The sequence below is a fragment of the Numida meleagris genome, chromosome 17, assembly GCF_002078875.1.
Source record: "Numida meleagris isolate 19003 breed g44 Domestic line chromosome 17, NumMel1.0, whole genome shotgun sequence".
In the NCBI taxonomy this organism is placed as follows: domain Eukaryota; kingdom Metazoa; phylum Chordata; class Aves; order Galliformes; family Numididae; genus Numida; species Numida meleagris.
Genome location: NC_034425.1, coordinates 10,077,365 through 10,095,960, shown reverse-complemented (window position 1 = coordinate 10,095,960; position 18,596 = coordinate 10,077,365). Strand labels below are relative to the sequence as shown.

Sequence of the window (18,596 nt, the reverse complement as noted above, 5' to 3'; positions counted from 1 at the left end):
ACATCATCATCACCTCGGAGCAGAAGCCCTGGGCGCAGTGGGGCCGGATCTCCATCTGGGACAACCGCACGCAGCGGGTGTTCACGGTGACAGTGGAGAACCTGGCTGCGGGGGATGCGGGCACCTACCACTGTGGGGTGAAAACACACGCACTGCAGCATGATGTCACCGACACCGTGCAGGTCATCGTGTCCTCAGGTCAGTGCTTGTGGGTCCAGCGTTCCCCCTGTGCCCCAGGAGAAGTGCCAGGAGCAGGGCTGTGGGATGCGGCCGCCGAGAAGAAGTGGGCACCCAACACAGAGCTGCCCTGGGATGTGTCACCAGGGCTGTGCAGGCTGCCGCCATGCTTGGGGTCTCACCATGGTCCCTTATTGGTGCCCCGGCTTCAGCTGCCTCCGTCTCTGCAGGGCACCACCCTGCCCTCATGCTCCATTTCCACTCTCCTCTGATCCCGCTGGCGCTCCCTGTGCTCCCCTGGCCCCTACGTTGTGCCACCACGGAGTCCCTCACTCCCACCCCATTTCCCACCAAGGAGCACCAGGCCCCCAGATCAGGGCCATACAGGTAGCACCGCTGGGGTGTGTGTGTGCTGGGGGGACCGGGTCTGCCGGGGTCCCGCTGCAGCCCTGGGGAGGGGGCTTAGAGCCTCACCCCTGGGGCTGTGCGCTCTGAGCAGCAGAGGGGACGCCAGGTCCCCTGGTGTGACACCGAGCTTGTCACCTCCTACTCCCCAGCCCGCAGCATTTCCCACAGAGGCAGGCACGTGTGCTGAGCACTTCCTATTCTTTCACAGCTCCTACCTCCAAATCCCCAGCATCATCCTCCACATTGGCTGTTCCCCCCGGCTCCAGTTCGGGCCCCACACGGACACCTCACCAGCAGGAAACTGCAAAACAGACGGCACGTCCCACTTCCCCTGGAGAGCTCAGTGAAAAGCAGTGAGTACCACCCAGGGCCCGCGCTGCCTGGCGGGCTCAGACCTCCTGCCTCTGCCTTCAGAAGGCGGCCGGGTGTCCTGTCAGACCGCTGCTCTGCACAGGGAGCAATCTGCGACCCGGCAGAGCCACACCTGCCTGCTGGGGTTGAGCAGCAGGAGGAAGCAGCAGGTCATGGCTGTGCGAGAAGAGGGCTTGGGCTGCACCACTGGTCCCATTTCCTTCCCCATATCTCGAAGGGGCTGTTTGCTTGTGGGAAGCTGCCTCTGCGCTGAGCTGGGTCCTGTTCTGCTTTGCAGTCACACACGGCCTCGCAGGGGCTGTCCAAACATGGGACGGCAGTGGCAGAGCTTCCCCTCTCCTCCGTCTCTCAGAGGTGATGCAAGACGTGGGGAAGGCTGAGGTTCCCGTCAGCGCGCACATGGGTGATCCTCTCCCTCTAAACCAGTCCCACTGACACGCTGACCGCACCTTGTTACCTTGACAGCAAAGCAGGCCGCCCAACAGTGCGGCTAAACCAGAGCAGAACTAGTGGCAATAAGGGGCTCTTAAAACACTGGAGGTGCTGCAGCTCTCAGAATAGAGCATCCCATTTGCCGCTGCTCTTTGGAGGCTGAGGACCACCTGCCTGCTTCCCCTGCTCCTCAGGCAAGCCCCTTGCCCACAGATATGACCAAGCCGAGCAAAGGGAGCTGAGAAAAGTGAGCAATGTGAACAGGAGCAGCTGCCACCCGTGCCCACGTGCCTGCTCTGCAGTGGTTGCTGCTGGCTTTGCTGCTGAGCAGAGGGAGAGAACAGAAACTCTTTCCTCTTGCAGGTTGGACGTAGTCATGGAAATCCTCATCCCGTGCATCGCAGTGGTTCTGTTTCTCCTCTCACTCGCTGCTGTGGTTTTGGCAGTTCTCACCTGGAAGAGGAAGAAGGGTAAGCGAAGCTGTCACCTGTGCCTTGTTCTCTCTTTCTCTGTCCATGGTTTCTCTTCCCTGGTGAGCCCAGTTCCTCACCTCTTCTGAGCCACTCTGCTTTGTGACCAGGTGGGGGGGTCTCCTCCTGGGCACTGTCCCCCAGCTCTGCTCCCCCCGTGCTGGGCAATGGCAGCTGGGGACGGGTGCCACCCTGCACAGGGCGTGCTGCACACCGACCTTCTCCAGGCACTGCTGCCTTCTCCAGACACACTCACTTTTGTGGGATGGTTTTTTGGTAGATTTGATGCAGATTTTGGTGCCAGGGCAGGGAGGGGCAGCAGGGCTGCCAGCTGCCCAGTGGGCCTGTGTTTGTTGCAGGGCTGCTTGGGGTCAGGCACACTGGGTTCCTTCCTGCTCTGCGGTGAGTTTGGCCGCAGCAGCGCAGGGTTTCACACTTTGCTGTTCCTCTGCTTTCCCTTGTGTCTGACCATGACTGCGTCTCATGCAGCCCTTGCAGAAGCACCCATGGAGATGGACAGCACTCGCGGCACAGCCAGCGCGGTAAGGACATGGCGCAGGGCCCGGGAAGCGGTGTGGGAAAGGGGAGGTGCTGCTCTGAGCCAAGCCCCGAGCTGTGGGGTCAGCCCACTGCGTGGACCGGGGAGCCTGGGGGGGTCGTGGGGCTCTGCAGGCCAACAGGAAGCACTGGGTGGTGATTCTGTGCCACTGCTGCTGGGCAGGAAAGGTAGAGCAGGGAAAGAGGGAGCATAGAGTTGTGTTGGGTGACTTAGGGGATCTGGGTTGAGCAAATGGGTTTTCTCCCTGTGCTCCTCCCACCATCCCAGCACTGATCACTGAGGGCAGTGGGATGGGAGGTGCTGGGAGCACACCCGGACTCTTCTCGGTCGGTTGCAGGAGGTGCTGCAGTACGCGGATATCAACCACGCAGCGGGTACGGAGCAGAGCCACCTGTACAGCAACCTCAGGGCTGTCCCTGTCTCCCCACAAGCAGCCACTGAATATTCGGAGGTTAAGAAGCCCGGGCAGGTGGGTAAGCACAAGGCAGCAGCAGGCAGAAATCCCGCGTGGGGGCTGTTGTGGGGGTACCCAGCGTGGGGCAGGGCTGGGTTGGATGGGTGGGTTACAGGTGGATGATAACTGCAGATAATGAGGGTGCCCTCGTGCTCTCTGGTCCTGCAGCTGCTACTGGGCACTTGAAAGGGATGGAAGAGGCTCCAGCAGAGTGTGGAAGTTCGTTGGAGAAACCATGCTAATATTTCTTTTTTTATGTTTTTCCCCCTTTTCCCAGAATTTGGAAGGGAATGCAGAGACCCTTTATACCAAGGTGTGCAAAGTCCCTCTGGAGGAGGAGGAGCATCTCTACGCCAACATGGCTGCCAGCCAGCAGCGTGCGGCACAGTGAGGATGGGGAGCCAGCACCGCCAGCTGCTGGGGCCGATGGCAGCGGGAGCTGCTCCGGGCATTGGGACCCACTTGGGGGCATCGGGACAGCGCTCCGGGCAGGCAGGAGCCAGCTGCACGACAGAGCTGCTGCTTTGGCTCCGGTGCTTCTTTGGAACAGCCCAAGAAAGAACGAGGTTGAGCAAGAGGCACAGCACGGGGCGGGGATAACGTCACCCCCTGCGTTCAGAGACCTCGTGCCCAATGTGGCAACCGTGCTGGGAATTAAAACTAGTCCTCGCGTTTGGGTGGCCCAGGCTGGGGGGCAGCTGGCAGAGAAGCTCCCAACCCTCCTGCACGGCCGCTGGGAAACAGCTCCCCACATCCCCACACCCCACAGGGCGGTCTGCCCTGGCTCAGTGCCCCACAGCCGCACTGGGAGCACGCACTGATGGGCTGCAGCTCAGCCCCCGCTCCCTCTCCCCGCCTCAGCCGGTCGTGTACACCTGGGCACCCGCTCGACACGTTTTTCTCCATAAAATATCGCTCCTTTCTCAGTTAAAGCGACTGATGCTTCGGTGAATCCCTTGGATAATTCCGGGGAGCCGGGTCCCGTTCTGCCGTATCTGGGGGTAGTTTTCACGGAAGCAGCTGCTGGCGGGGGGGGAGCGGGCGCTGCGGGGCCCGGGAGCCGCGCAACGACGTCTCAGTGCGTCCCGGGTGCAGCCCCGCAAAACCTTCTCGGGGGATCAGGAGCGCTCCAGCGCTGCGCTCCAGCTCCAGCGGCACCGCGGGCGGCGGGGGAGGAGGGAGTCACCCCGCGGGGGGATCCGCACGCCGGCAGCACGGCACGCACGGCCGCGAGCAGCCCCGCACGAACCTGAGCGCGCCCGCCCGCACGGGGCCTAACTGCGCTTGTACCCGAACCTCGTCCCCTTGAAACGCTCCGCACGGCCGCGCCGACGGCGCCGCTGACAGCAGCACGCGTGCCGCGTGCAGGAGCGGCACAGGCGCAGGTTGCTGCACGCGTGCGTGTGCGTGAGCGCGCGCAGCCCAGCGCACGGGCACCCACGGCAGCGCACGGAAACTCCAGCGCGCGCACGCACGGGAAGGAAACCGGCGCGCGCGTGCACGGACACCCGCACCCGGCAGCGCACGCGCTCCGGCACACGCCCCGCCCCGCGCACGCACGCGCACTCTCCCCTCGTGCCCGCGCCCTCGGCCCCGCCCACCCCCGGCCGCGCGTGCGCGCCGCAGCCCGCCCCGTGGCGGCGGAGCGGCCGTGACGATGGTGGCGAGCGCCCGGGTGCGGAAGCTGGCCCGGCGGTACCGGCTGGCCGTGGCCACGGCCCTCGCCATCCTCCTGCTGCAGGGGCTCGTCCTCTGGAGCTCCGCCGGCCTCGACGAGGAGGGCCCGGCCGAGGTGCGGAGGGGGAGGGGGCGGCGAGCGGGCAGGGCCGGGCCCGGGGCCGGGGGCGCTGGGGCTGCGGCTGCCGTCGGGGTTTGAGGGCCCGGCCGAGGAGCGGCGCTGGCGGTGTGCGGGGCCGGGGGGGCTGCGGGGCCGCGGCCCGGGGGTCGTGTCGGGCGACGTGGGGCTCCGGGCTGGGGGCTGCGGGTCCCCCGGTATCGGAAGGAGCCGGGTGGGAGCTGAACCGCGGAGATTCGGCGGCGGGGGCTCCCGGGGAGCTGCTGTGCCGGGGGTACCCGGGTGAGGCGGCGGGCGGGCGCTGTCTGCAGCCCCGTGCCGTTCCCGTGCCAAAATACGCGGCGGAGGCCGTGGGTTTTGCCTCCCGTGCCTATGGGGAAGCTGAGGTGGGGGCGGCGGGGAGGGCCCGGCCCGTGGAGCTCGTCGCTTCCACCTGCCGACAGAGCTCTTCACCCCGGGCTGCTCATTGCATTGTGCTTACTTGTTGTGAGCCACTCGCGCTGGACCCGGGCCTGCTGCAGCGGGGCTGAGCAGCAGCTCGTTCCCCCCCGAGCACATGGGAAAGGAAAGGAAAGGAAAGGAAAGGAAAGGAAAGGAAAGGAAAGGAAAGGAAAGGAAATCCTCATCTCTGCTCTGTGGCCGCATCCCTGGCTGCTGGAGATGCCCCTCTGGTCGCGAGAGTTTCCGTGGACTAGAAACTTCTCCCCGAGAGCAAAAAGGAATGGAGCAGCCACTTGCAAGGAAGTGGGAGGAAGGTCCGCAGGGCGGTCACACACCCAGCAGGTCGATTGCCAGCCCCAGGGCTGGGCGAGCACAGCAGCGAATCAAAACCGGGGAGTTGCGTGTGGCAAGGAGAGGAGACACGGAGTTACCTTTGATTTGAAGATGCTGGGAGTATGCTAGCTGTGGCAGCCAGGTGTGGCTGATGGCTCTGTCCTCTTTTCTCTGACCTTGGCCGGGGCACTTCACTAGTCCCAGCTTCCCTTTCCCTTTCTGCACCGTCCTACACTGCTCCTCTGTCCGCTGTTATCGCATGGGCAGGCAGTTCCTGGTGCCACTGTCATCAGCTCTGCCTGCCTTTGCTCCTGCCCCGCTCAGCCTCCTTGTGTGTCCTGCTTTCCTCGTGCCTCTCCTAGCACCGAGCTGGGCTCTGACAGGTTTGGTCGTGGGCCTCCTCGTCTGTACAGCGGACAGTTCACCACCATCAATCTTACAGCTCTTAGGATGGGAATGGAGAAGCCTCTCTGGAGAATGCAAGAAGCATCCTGAACTTTACTGACAGCTCAAACCCATCAGCAGGCTGGGAAAAGTCCAGTTAACTGTTACTTTTAGAAAGACAACAAAGCTCTTTGCTTCTGTGCTCTCCTGCAGTTTCTGCTTTTGGCCAGACCTGGAGGAGCCGCTGTTCCCCTGGGGTATTTCTGGTAGAGATGAAGGCGGGAGAACTCTCCCAGGAGAACTTGACCTTGCAGGCTTGGATGGATCTGGGAGACTCTGGGATCTAATTGCATGAGTAAATGGCTCCTTCCCACTAATAGACACTGCTCTAGCCTGGCTCATCCCCACCACAAACCAACTGTGACTCGCAGGAGTGAGCACGAGGGAGCTGCAAGTCCACCAAGCGCCGTGCAGCATCTGGGGTGAGGCGAGCTTGCCTTCCCCTTCAGAGCAGTGCTGTGGCCGATGCCCTGGTTATGCTGCATGCCTTGTGCCCACGTTGGCAGCTCAGGTGTTCCCAAACAGGCTGCTCTGGCTGCTGCTGGCTGTCCCCTTCCTTTATGCATAAGAAGCGTTCAGTGCTTTGGGAGCCTGCAGTGTTTGTTCGCCACCCGCACTGACAGCACACCCACTGCAGGCACGCCAGCCTGGTGGGCACTCAGCTGGGACTCACGGGTGCCCCAACCCAAATGGAGCAGAGCACGCCTGCCTCTGACTGCTGCAGCAGCGCTGGTGGCTCCTGAGCAGCACGCGGCAGGTCTGTGGTGCTGCTGGCTCATTGCACAGCACAGGTCTGAGCACACAAACCACAAAGCATCTTTGTGGGTGGAGGCGAGGAGCTGTCACTGGGGAGAAGTGTTAGAGCCCAGTCACATCTTTGTACTCTCACCTCCCTCCTGTCCTCGCTCCAGGCAGCAGGCCCCTCTCTGGTGCTTGAGTGTTGCTGCCATCCATGTGCAGCAGCCTCCAGAGAAGCTTCCTACAAAACATCTTTTCTTCCAGCTTTGCTGAGATTTCTTGGTTTTTGTGTTGGTTTTTTTTCCCCAACCAGCTTGTTTTTAGAAGCTGTGATTGAGTCCATTTGAATCGTGAGTTTAAGGACCTGCTGCTGGCTGAACTAACAGCAGCTGAGCGTCAGATTCCCCTGGTGACTTTGGAACATTTTGGCATTTGTTTTGCGTGATAAGAGCTGGTATTTGACAGGCACCAAAGTCAGTCAAGCCCAGGAAGAATGTTGCAGGACACCAGATGTCATTAACTCTGCTCCTCTCTCTCACCACTGGTTTTCTGATGCATATTTGGGCCCTCTGCAGCATCCAGGACCTGGAGGCCCAGATGGGTGCATCCTCTCTGTCCTGCAAAAAGGGGAAGAGATGCCTGGGAGGACTCGGCACCTGTGCTGCAGAGGCTCTGGCAATGCTAGGGCTGTGCTCTCAGGCTCACCTACTGCTTTCTACCCGTGTCCTGGGGCAGTCAGTCCCTGTGCCCTTCCTTTCCCAACAGTTTGCGGTCTCTGTACAGGGGCAGGGGAAGCGGGAGGAATGGGATGTGTGTGTTCAAAGCGGCATCCTGGTGCCGCTCTGGAGGAAAGGGATGTGGGGTCAAGGTGCCTGGCCCACGGCTCCATGGCACCGAGCAGACCCCAGTGGAGGCAGTGGGGATGCAGGATGGAGGCAGTGACCACTGGCAGGTGGCTGGAGTCATCCGTGTGTGCTGGGAGGAGGGACGGGCAGCTGCTGGCTCTCCCAGGAGCTCTGCCAAAAACTCCTGTGCATGAGCCCTAAATACAGCAGAGCAACGTGGCTGGAGCTGTTCTTTGCCTGGCTGGGTGGAGGGATCGCTCTGCTGTGGCGCAGTAATTAGAAGCCATTCAGTTCGTTAGCTGGCAGCTCCTGAAAGGCTGGTGATGTTTCTGAGGAATTCCCTGCTGTGAATGGCAGCCGAGTTCCTTCCAGGGGACACGTGGGGTTCCGTGCGTGGGCGCCGTGCCGGGTTGTGCTGGCAGGGCCAGTGGGACTTCTCGCAGGGCTGGGCTGAGTCTGTGGAAGACACTCTATGCTCATCGGTCACTTCCTGACTCCCTGCTCCTGTGACATGCAGAGAAAACAGGTCCATAACTCTCCAAACAGATGGGCCTGTGCGGTGACTAATGAGCTGCTCGCCGCCTGTCTGGGCTGGCTGTGACGCCTGGCTGCGTGGCAGCGGGCTCGCCTGGTCCCTGCTGATGCCAGCCCTGCGGGAACCAAGCGGCCCCGTGGCCCCTTCCCACACGGCTGAGGATTGGGGGCCGAGGGGAGGCTGCTTCGGCCCGGCACAGGGAGCTCAGGGGCACCTTGCTGGCTCTGCCTGTTGGCTGCTCACACAGGTTGGCTGGAGCGGGCAGGTCTTGCCAGATGCTTTCCAGCCTTTGCACTGCGTGATTCCTCCTGGCTGTGGCCTTCCTAGCAGCTACACCCACAGGGAGGCTTGTGCAGCAAATTATCTTGGTCTCACCATCCCCGTGAGCATCTGTGCATCCTCAGAAGATGCTGCTGCCCAGAGAAGCTCCTGGCAGGTCTTTCTGCCTGCTGTGACACCTGGTTGGTGCTGTGCTGGTGGCCTTGCCAGCCAAAGCTTTTCCCCAGCCCTGGTCGTGCCCCTGGCTCTCAGCTCTGTAGTCTGGTGCCCAAGTCTGCATCTCTCAAAGGGTTATAATGGGACTGCTGTGGCCAGAGTAGCCCATGGGGCTCATGCATCTGATGGTGTCTGTTGTGCCAAGCCCGCGGGCAGCTCAGCACCTTGGCCCTGCAGCTGCTTCCCTCATTGCTGCTATCCAAACTTCTGTGTGTCCAGGAACAACTCTCCGCTCTCCCCCAAGGCTAACTCATTTCTGCTAATCAGCCAGCCTGGCAGAGGTAATGAAGTGCAATTAACTGTTCCCTCTGCACACACTTGGCTCCGTGGGAAGGTTTGTTAAAGGGATGTCTAGAGAAGCTGGCGGACACTGCATCCGCTCCAGCCGAGCACTGGAAGCCAGGACATGGGGAAGGGAGCACAACAGGATCTTTCCTAACACCTCCCCAACACTTTCAGCCCCAAAGAGTACAGCTGCCTCTTGTCTGGGACTCTGTCTCTTGGATAAGCTAGGCTTCAGAGCCAGCTTGGGATCACTGTGATTGTGCCAGTGAGGAGCTGTTCTTTTTGCTACCTGCCAAAATCACCGCTACCAGCCTGGGGAGCACTGTGCTCATCCTTGCTGTTCTGGGATGTCTCTGCCCACGAGGGACCCTGGAGTGTGGCAGGAAGGCAGAGACCTTGGAGCACTGTTCTGGCTGTGTGTCTTGGGTGCTGCAGCCGCGGGGGCTGCAGACCAGTGTCTCCCTTGCTGGCACATAGAGGCTTGGGGGCTGCCCCTGGGAGGGTGCAAAGCGCCATGCAGGGAGGTGCTGTGGGGCTGCAGTCTGGGGTTTTGGGTGGGGGAGTGCAGTGACAGCTTCATTTGCTGCTGGAGCACCTGGCATGCTGCAGCACTGAGCCGTTGTGAGCAAAGCTGGTTGTTCTGCTGGGGGCAGGAGGGTCGGATCTCTGCTCCGCTGGGCTTCCTCTGCTCAGCCCTGGGGAGACAGACTGCAGCGAGGGGCGCCTGTCCTCCCTTGCTCGTGGTGAGACCAGCAGCCAGCACTGCTGTGCCTCAGTGTGTCCTGAGGATGGCAGAGAAGGGTGTTGGCTGTTGGGCTGCAGTGGGACGCAGGCGTTGAGCACCGGGAACAAAGATGCTCTGAGCACATCGGCAGCGGGCCTGAGTTAATGCTGTGTGCTTTTCTGCATCCGCCTGGAACAGGAGCAGCAGAAGAAAGCCAGGCTGCCCGAAAACAGCGATGGCTCCAAGGACTCAGACAGCTCTGCCGGGCGCCGGGGCAGCGCAAGCCGGAAGCACGGGCGATGGCGGGGACGGCTGGACAGCCCCGGGGCGCTGGTGTCTAAGGTGGTGAGAGCCGTGACGGCGAGACACAAACCGGGACGGCGGCTCCCGGCCGCGCCGGACTCCTCCAGCCGGAGGAACCTGACGGAGCCGCGCGGGGACGCCCAGCTGGCCGTCTTCCAGCAGGGTGACACAGGCAGCGTGGAGGGGGCTCCCCAGCCCACCGAGAACAACTTCACCCCCAAGTGTGAGATCACGGGCAAAGATGCCCTCTCGGCGCTGGCCAGAGCCAGCAGCAAGCAGTGCCAACAGGAAATCGCCAACGTGGTGTGTCTGCACCGGGCCGGCAGCCTCATGCCTCAGTCTGTGCCTCGTCACTGCCCGCTCTCCGGTAAGTCCTGCTCACCTGCCCTGCCTGCGGGCATCCAGAGTGTCCTGGTGAGACGTGTGGGCCACCTTCGTGTGACCAGACCGTCCCACCTGGCCAAAAGCTGCCTCAATCTGTCACTGATTCCCAGATTTCCGCTGCCTCTGTAATCCAATCAAAGCTGTGCCAGCCTCCTTAAGCTGGGCTGTTCATCCCAACCGGCAGCAGCTTTTGAGACTGAAGCCAGGCGCAGCTGCGTCTTCTGTTTTGAGTGGCCGGAGAAGGTGTAGTGGAAATGCTAAGTCAGGGGCTGAAGCAGTGATGGAGCACCTGGTGGGAAGGCAGGGCCAAGCCCGGGGGGCTCAGGTGCATGCACTGAACCTGAGTGACTGGATGGACCCAGGATCCTCCCCTTCCCAGCCCTCACTTAAGGGTTGGCAGTGGAGGTGAGGGGATCTCTTTGGAGATCTCTGTGTACCTGAGGCCTTCTGAAGGTCAGCAGCTTCTTTCTCTTATTCCTGTTCCTGCTGCTGTTGTGTTTGAGCAAATCCTCACTTGCTGCGGCCTGGGATCTTGCTGCTCTGCTGTCATTGCTGCACTTTCCATCGCATTATGGGAGGGCACCCCTCCTTTCCTAGCGTGTCCATGTCAGTGTAACACAAGGGACTGATCGTGCCAAGGTGCCCTGCAGTGCAGTGCAGCGTGACAGGATTTCCCTAGGCCACGCTGCTCCTTGTGGTCCCCCGCTTCACTCAGATCTTCCTGGTGTGTCAGGAGCTGTGTGTGGTAGGGCAGTGGTGTGCCCTGTGCCATCTGGAGCCAAAGCTGGCAGGTGGCTGACAGCTCTTGTTTCCTTGTGCAGGGAAGGTCAGCCCTGTGATCCAGTGGGACGAGAGCCGGCTGCAGCAGGTGCCCCCCAGCAAACCTGTGCGCATCGCCTACATGCTGGTGGTGCACGGCAGGGCCATTCGCCAGCTGAAGCGGCTCATCAAGGCCGTGTACCACCAGCAGCACTTCTTCTACATCCATGTCGACAAGGTGCGTGACAGGGGAAGGAAGAGGGGAGGGGCTGTGCTAATAGCGTCTGGATCCATCACCGAAGCAGTCCATAGAGGATGAGGGTGCAGACAGGCACTAAACGGAGATGAGGCATCTCCTGGTGTGGGAAGAAGTGACTGCGTGGGCCTTGTCATCACTGCGACTCTCCCACGGCTCTCTCTGCCTCCCCAGAAATAGTAGAATCTGTCACTCTTGCTCAGAGCAGAGCGATCTCAGCCCTTGGGGCCACGAGCAGCAAACAGTCAGTGCTCACCTTCCCCTCAGTGCCTCTTCCTTTCATCTGGGCAGGGGAGAGATTGTACTCCAGCCCAGAAGGTGCAGTGTTCCCAGCCTGCTCCTCTGTTCTGTTATTTCTGTGTGCTGGCAAAGCCAAGAAACAGCCAAAAGGCATGGCTAGTGCCAAAAGGCATGGCTAGTGCCAAAAGGCATGGCTAGTGCCAAAACGCTGTCTGTTCCAGGGATCACAGGATCCCAGGGAGATGTCAGTTTGCCTGGTGGAAGGAAAAGGTCAGCTGGATCAGGCTGCCAGCTCTGTTCTGGCTCCCTACTTTTTGTTTCAGCAATGTAAATGAAAGGGGCTGCTGTGCCCTGGGCAGGCAGTGGATCATGGCATTGCTGCTGCTGCTCCGGGAGCCATTCAGAGATGGGCTGGCCAGCCTGCCAGCTGGCTGGGAGCACGGCAGGGCTGGGGCCTGGGGGCATGGCGGGGTGCTGGCACTGGGTGGGGTCTGGCTGCCCTTTCTTGAGTTTCCCAACCAAACCCCGAGAGCAGCAGCATGAAGTTGAGCTGTGGTGTGGGCTAGGGTACTGCAGAACTGCAGGGTCTGACTCTTGATACTGCTCAGGAAGACAGTTAGGGGAGTGGTGAGGGCAGAAGGGCATAGACGGAGCAAGGCTGGAGGTGAGAAGGGCAGGGCCCTGAGAAGAGGAGTGCTCTCTAACTGAGCTGTGTCCTCTGCAGCGCTCCAACTACCTCCATCGTGAGGCAGTGGAGCTGGCCCAGCACTACCCCAACATCCGCGTGACGCCCTGGCGCATGGTGACCATCTGGGGAGGTGCCAGCCTGCTGAAGATGTACCTGCGTAGCATGAAGGACCTGCTGGAGCTGGCCGAGTGGCCCTGGGACTTCTTCATCAACCTGAGTGCCACTGATTACCCCACAAGGTGAGGACCTTGCTGGGTCAGGGAGGACGATGGAGGGGTTCAGGCTGCACGGTTCCTCAGCAGCCTTGGGAGTAACAGCGCTGGGAGGAGCGGGGAGCTCAAGGAAGAAGAGGTTTGAGATTGCACCCACGTGCTGGTGATGATGCTCCAGGGCAAGGCTGGTCCCATCTCTGCAGAGGAGCCCAGCCAATACCTCAGAGACTGTGTTTTACTGTTGTCTGGGTGTTGCGGGAGAATGTGCACGTGAACATGTGTGAAGACACGGATGTGCACTGTCCCTGCACACCTCAGCAGGCGCCAGACAGCAGAGAGGCCAGGACTGTGTCTGCTCAGCAATGGGATAAGGGACTGAGTCAGCACCTACCGAGCAGCCCAAGGCTCCTTGTGTCCGGTGGCTGTCGTAGCTTGTGTGTTTACTGGGCTGCTTTATCCCAGGGCCCATTAACACTTTCTGATTTACCTGTCAGGACCAACGAGGAGCTAGTGATGTTCCTGTCCAAATACCGGGATAAGAACTTCCTGAAGTCTCATGGCCGAGACAATGCCAGGTAATCCCAGTTAAAGACCAAGGGGAGGAACAGGAAAGTGGGGTTGGTGCGAGAGGAAAAAAAAAAAACCACAATTGGGCGGGGGGTTGTTCTGGCTGTGGCTGCCAGGGGCTGAGCAGCCAGCACTATCACGGGTGTTAATCCATTGGAGATGCACCCTGTGTCCTGGCGGAGTGGGTGACATCCCTAACCCCTCGTGCTTGTCCCTCCGCCCAGGTTTATCAAGAAGCAGGGTCTGGATCGCCTGTTCCACGAGTGCGACTCCCACATGTGGAGGCTGGGCGAGCGCCGCATCCCCGAGGGCATCGTGGTGGACGGCGGCTCTGACTGGTTCTCGCTGACGCGCAGCTTCGTGGAGTACGTGGTGTACACGGACGACCAGCTGGTGTCCCAGCTGCGGCAGTTCTACACCTACACGCTCCTGCCAGCCGAGGTGGGTGCTGCCGGGCTGCGGGCGGGGGAGCTTGGAGCTGCCTTTGCTGTGAGAGCTCGTGTCGTTCTCTCAGCCTCGTTCCTTCTCCCCGAGAAACAAACGAAAACGTGGTGCCGGCTTTGGTGGGATTTTCTTCCCACTGATCTTAATGACGTCCCACACCATCCCTGCCCCAGGTAGCTGCCAAGGGCATTGCAGGTTCTGCTCCTGCAGCTTTGTGCCTTTCCTGGTAGGAAAGAGGTGGGGAGAGGAGCAGACTTGCCAAGGGTTGTGTTTGTATCCAGCCCCGTGCTTTAGGTCCAGACACTTCTGGGCTGGATAAGGAGTGATGTGCATGTACAGGCCGGTCTGTTACGGGTTGCCCTGTGCTGGGAACTGGCAGCTATCCAGGCCTTCCTGCTCTTCTGTGAGTGAGGGGTGGGGGGCTCCGTTAACCACCCATCCTCCATCCCCACTGGGTCTCCTGTCCCTTTGCTGTGCGCAGTCCTTCTTCCACACGGTCCTGGAGAACAGCCACGCCTGCGAGACGCTGGTCGATAACAACCTCCGAGTGACCAACTGGAACCGGAAGCTGGGCTGTAAGTGCCAATATAAACACATAGTCGACTGGTGCGGGTGCTCCCCAAATGACTTCAAACCCCAGGACTTCCTCCGGCTACAGGTGAAAAAGATCCTCCTTTCTCCTCCTGCTCTTTCCCCTCCTCCCTGTCTCTGTGCCCGGCTCTCCTCTGAGCCCCCCTGCAGGTGCACCCCTGGGTGCCAGCTGCTCTGCATGAGCCTCACCCCAGCCCAGGAGGAACAGGAGCAGGATTGGCTCTCCAGCTGCAGTGGGGCTCAGCACGGATGTGTCTCAGCGCTCTGGTGGCGGGGTTATGCTGACTGTCCTGCCCAGCAGCCAGGCTTCTGCTTGCAATGCTGCTCCTTTTCCCGGATTTTCTTTCCCATTTCCCTGCTCTTTCTTTGCAGACCTATTACTTGGGGCAAGTATCTGTTCTTTAAAACCTGTGAAAAGAGTGCTATCTTCTTTGGCAGGATGAAATGCCTTGTGGCAACCTCCTGTGCTCTCAGCGAGCAGAGATGTAAACTGAACAGTGGAGGTTTGGGAGATCCCCAGCCCTTAGCAGGATTTTCTAGCAAGGGGCTGCAGTACTACACGGTGCACAGCCCTGATCCTGCAAGCTGTGCCACGTGGCCAGAGCTGTGCAGGGGCCTTGGAGGGTGGGAGCCCTTCTGAGCAGAGATCTCAGATAAGGAATGAATGACACATGGATGCTTCTGAGCGCGTAAAGGGGAAGGCAGTGGGAGAGATGGGAACCCATCTGCGTTACCAGTAACTGTACTTTTTGCTCCCACTGATCCTGCCACAGAGGATCCCACACACAGTCTGTGCTTTGCTGCTCCTTAGCCTGCCCCGTCAAAGGGGGCAGGATGGATCCTAGCATGCTTCTTCCTGGTCTTCCCCGCACCCAGCTGCTCTGCTGAGGTGGGAGGGCGGAGGGGAAGCCACCAGTGCTGTTAGAAATGACTGTGTTCTTCCAGCAACTCTCCAGACCCACCTTCTTTGCCCGCAAGTTTGAGTCGACGGTGAATCAGGAGGTGCTGGAGATCCTGGACACCCACCTCTACGGCAGCTACCCCCCCAACACGCCCGCCCTGAAGGCGTACTGGGAGAACGTCTACGACCGGGTGGATGGGCTCAGCGGCCTCAGCGACGTCACCCTCACGTTCTACACGGGCTTCTCCAGGCTGGGGCTCCGCAAAGCCACGTCTGTGGTGGCACCCAAGGAGGAGAAGCTCTGCAGGTGGGGCATCGACCAGGGCTGGGTCCAGGCTCTGAGGGGTGGCTGCACGTCGTGCTGGGAGGATGCTGATGCTGAGTTGTGCAACCTCTGTCTTTCTCCAGATTTGAGCCCCGAGGCTTCCCCTCCAGTGTTCACTTGTATTTCTATGACGACCGTTTCCAGGGCTACTTGGTGATGCAGGAAGTTCAGAACTCAGCAACTGGCCGGGCAGAGTCCCTGGAGGTGTGGATGATGCCCCAAGGAGCTCTGAAGCTGGCAGGTCATGGAGGACAGGCAAACCGGTTACAAAACCTTGAGGTACGAGAAAAGTTTCCCTCAAAACACCCGCTTTTCTCTTGAGCTTTTCCAGGCCGTGCTGCCCTTCTTTCTCCCAAAGCCTGCACACTGAGAGAGGCTGAGGGACACAATGCCGTTGTCATGACTGAGAATGAACTTTTGTCCAGGAATTTGGCTTCAGTTTGGAGCTGAACAGTGGAGAAAAGGCTTTGAAAGAATCTTTCAGGGGGGAATTGAGGCAGCTGGTGCCAGCACCTCTGGCTGCAGGGGGCATCCCATGCAGCTGGATTGGCACCGATGTGATGCAGGCAGGAGAGCAGTGCAGGGCGGGTGTGTGTTGCTTTGGGCTCCAAAGCTCGTTCCCTCCCCAGTTTGGGATGGTGAAGCATAAATCCCAAGCTGTTAGTATCTGTTTGCCCAGTGTCCCACTACCTCACGCCTCTTGTCCCTGCAGGTGGGCACGGAGTGGGACCCCAAGGAAAGGCTCTTCCGCAATTTTGGGGGCCTGATGGGGCCTTTTGACGAGCCGGTGGCCATGCAGAAGTGGTCGCGAGGCCCCAACCTGACAGCCACAGTGGTGTGGATCGACCCCACGTACGTTATTGCTGCCTCCTATGACATCACGGTGGATGCCGAGACAGAATTCACCCAGTACAAGCCACCCCTGAACCGGCCTCTGCGCCCCGGCGTCTGGACCATCCGCCTGCTCCAGTTCTGGGAACTCCTGGGGGAGAACCAGTTCTTGGTGGTGCCCCAGACCTTCAACCGCAGGCAGCCTCTCAGGAAAGGTGAGGATGCTCTGGAGATCGGGGCTGAGGTCTTTCTGTGGGCAGTCCGATGCGCTTCCCCCTGGTGCTAGCCTCTAGGCTGCAGCCCGTGGCATTGCAGGAGCCATCCTCCTGTATCTGTGGATCCGTGCGTGTCACATGAGGCCAGTAGGCTGCTACGGGGCGGCCAGATCCACCCTCCGTGCTCCAGCTGCCTCCCTGTTCCTTGGGCTGGGGTTTGGGGGCTGCAGGGGCCAGGATGCTGAGGCTGCTGGTAGGAGGAGCGGGGTGCTGGGACCAGCAGTGGTTGCATCTCTCTTTCTCCCTGTCCTGCCCAGACGATAGCGCCTGGCTGCACGGCGGCCCCCCCCGCAACGAGTACATGGAGCAGAGCTTCCAGGGCCTGGGGGGGATCCTGAACCTGCCGCGCCCCGAGGAGGCAGAGGTGGCGGCGGCTCAGAAGGCACAGCTGACGGGGCGGGCGCTGGACGCGTGGGCAGACGGCGCCATCAGCACCTTCTGGTCCGTGGCAGACGTCTGCGTCAGCGGCGAATCCTCCTGCTCCTCCCTGGAGACCTGCAGCAAAACCTCCTGGAGCTCGTTGTCCCCAGACCCCAAATCAGAACTGGGGCCCATCAAACCTGATGGGCGGCTGAGGTAGCAGGAGCAACTGGGGGGCGGCGCTGGGAGCGAGGGGCATCCTCCGTCACTGCCCTGGGAGGGGCTCCAGACTGCATCACCCCGTGCGATTCACACCGTAGTTACTTGAGGAAGAGAACATGGGAAGTGCCGGGCTGGGGGGATCCTCCAGGAATGGGCACTTGCTGGCCGGGTGAATGTGCCGGGGTGCGCGTCACCGTGGGGCGCTGGCGACCAGGAGCTGCGTGGTTCTTGCTCCAGGCTTTGGTGTCTGGGGAAGGGCTGATGGAGGAGGGACGGCTGGCGGGGGTGGGCTCTGCACCAACTCAGCACCCTGCCCTGCCCAGGGTGGATCTCCGCAGGATCCGGCCCCGTGCTGAGGGCTGCTCCCCAGAAGGCGGGCAGGGCACGCAGGGACGGGCAGGAGCAGGATAGGTCGGAGCCTGCCACGTGCATGGAGCTGCTGCTGGCCCAGGGCTTGCATCTCATCCCCTCGACCCCAGCCCTTTAGTTTGTATTTTTATAAACATATAGAGAAATATATATGATGCAAAGTGCAATAGAGGCGAGACCCCGCATTGGCCGGGGTGTCCTCGTGTCTCCATCTCCCCTGAGACTGTAACATTCCTTGTTCTCTTGGGTGTCCTGGTGCTACAGGACAGGGTGCTGGGTTGTTTACATTTTTTTTTTAATTATTGTTATTGTTTTGCTGTTGACCATTTCCTCCTGGGGGCTGATGAGGGACCGCATCCTGCCCCCCCCCCCCCCCAGGGCGGCCGCCTGCCTGTGCCAAACGTTGGGAGCTGCCGGCGTTCGCGGTGCGAGGGCTCGGAGCGGTTTGAGCCCAGGAAGCCGCTGTGGGACATTGATGCTGCTGCCTCAGTCCCCGCTCCAGCCCCAGCTCCGGGGCTGGCGGGATGCTCGTGTCCCCTGCCAAAATGCGACGTGCGTGCGGATGCAACGTGAGCTGCCCTGTGCCACCTCCCGTCGGCCCAGCCCGCTCTGTTCTCCTGGGTCAGCAGAAGCTCTCGGGATCTGCTGCGCTTCCCTGGCTAAAAAGCAAAGAACTGAGCGAGACGGGGCCGGCTCTGTGCCGCTTCCGCTTCCCCCAGCCGAGGGAGCTGCGGAGCGCCCCGTTCCCGCGCACCTCCCAGCCCGGGCGCTGCCCGTGCCGTTCCTCTCCGGACCGACGCTGCGTGGGGACGGCTGCGCTCGGTTTTCACTGCTCCGCGTGTGGAACCGCGGCTGGAGCCCGTGTGCAGCCCGAGGACGGACGCTGCGCGAAGGGCGGGGGTGCTGCTGCAGCCGGCGCCTCCGGAGCCCCGTGTTCCCCCCGCCCCCCGGCTGCGTGCGGGCTCCCGCCGGTCGCCCTCGCCCTCTTCCCCCGCTCCGAGGCTGCCGGCGCCGAGCTGGACGAGGGACGGGGCCGGGGAACGCCAAAACTGTGTCGGGAACGTCATGTAAATTTAAATATGCAACATCTCCACAAATATATCTATATCTCTACGGTGCGGTGTGTGGCTTTGTGCGGGGGGCGGGCGGCGCGTGCCCCGGGCTCCGTTCTGCGGGAGCGGGCCCGCTTCGGCCCTACTGCCCCCTCCCACCCCGCGCTCTGTTTGCGCCGTTCGTTCGGGGCTGTCCCGCACGCGGCCCCGCCGAGCCCGCCCCTCGCGGCCGCTCCTTCCCGGGGCCCCGCCCGCGCGTCGCGTCGCCGCGGCAACCCCCGCTCCCGCCGCCAATGGGGCCGGGGGGCGG

The 18,596-nt window shown here is 61.2% G+C and overlaps 2 protein-coding genes across 3 annotated transcripts in view; both read left to right on the top strand.

The window, feature by feature from the left end:
• The window catches only part of LOC110407508, a 7,888-nt gene extending 4,084 nt beyond the window's left edge, over positions 1–3,804 (top strand). The window contains exons 5-10 of the mRNA XM_021415267.1: positions 1–198; positions 794–938; positions 1,753–1,859; positions 2,349–2,401; positions 2,756–2,887; positions 3,150–3,804. Coding sequence (XP_021270942.1) covers positions 1–198; positions 794–938; positions 1,753–1,859; positions 2,349–2,401; positions 2,756–2,887; positions 3,150–3,263 — 749 coding nt within the window. The 3' untranslated portion in view covers positions 3,264–3,804. The remainder of the gene's footprint in view (positions 199–793; positions 939–1,752; positions 1,860–2,348; positions 2,402–2,755; positions 2,888–3,149) is intronic.
• Positions 4,473–18,347, top strand: XYLT2 (xylosyltransferase 2). 2 transcript variants are annotated; one of them, XM_021414976.1, is made up of 12 exons: positions 4,473–4,664; positions 9,706–9,849; positions 9,970–10,177; positions 11,016–11,191; positions 12,174–12,376; positions 12,844–12,924; positions 13,141–13,357; positions 13,842–14,018; positions 14,897–15,159; positions 15,261–15,456; positions 15,890–16,223; positions 16,541–18,347. In XM_021414976.1, the coding sequence occupies exons 1-12, from the start codon at positions 4,530–4,532 to the stop codon at positions 16,861–16,863; spliced, it is 2,457 nt and encodes an 818-aa protein (XP_021270651.1). In that variant the 5' UTR covers positions 4,473–4,529; the 3' UTR covers positions 16,864–18,347. The 2 variants fall into 2 exon arrangements, with proteins under 2 accessions (XP_021270651.1, XP_021270650.1); XM_021414975.1 differs by having other exon boundaries at positions 9,706–10,177.

What these genes read in the sequence shown, in the direction of transcription:
- XYLT2 (XM_021414975.1), top strand. Translation starts at nt 4,530, where the DNA reads ATGGTGGCGAGCGCCCGGGTGCGGAAGCTGGCCCGGCGGTACCGGCTG. An exon ending in TCTACATCCATGTCGACAAG is followed by an intron (nt 11,192 to 12,173) that starts GTGCGTGACAGG and finishes TGTCCTCTGCAG; the next exon opens with CGCTCCAACTACCTCCATCG. An exon ending in ACACGCTCCTGCCAGCCGAG is followed by an intron (nt 13,358 to 13,841) that starts GTGGGTGCTGCC and finishes TGCTGTGCGCAG; the next exon opens with TCCTTCTTCCACACGGTCCT.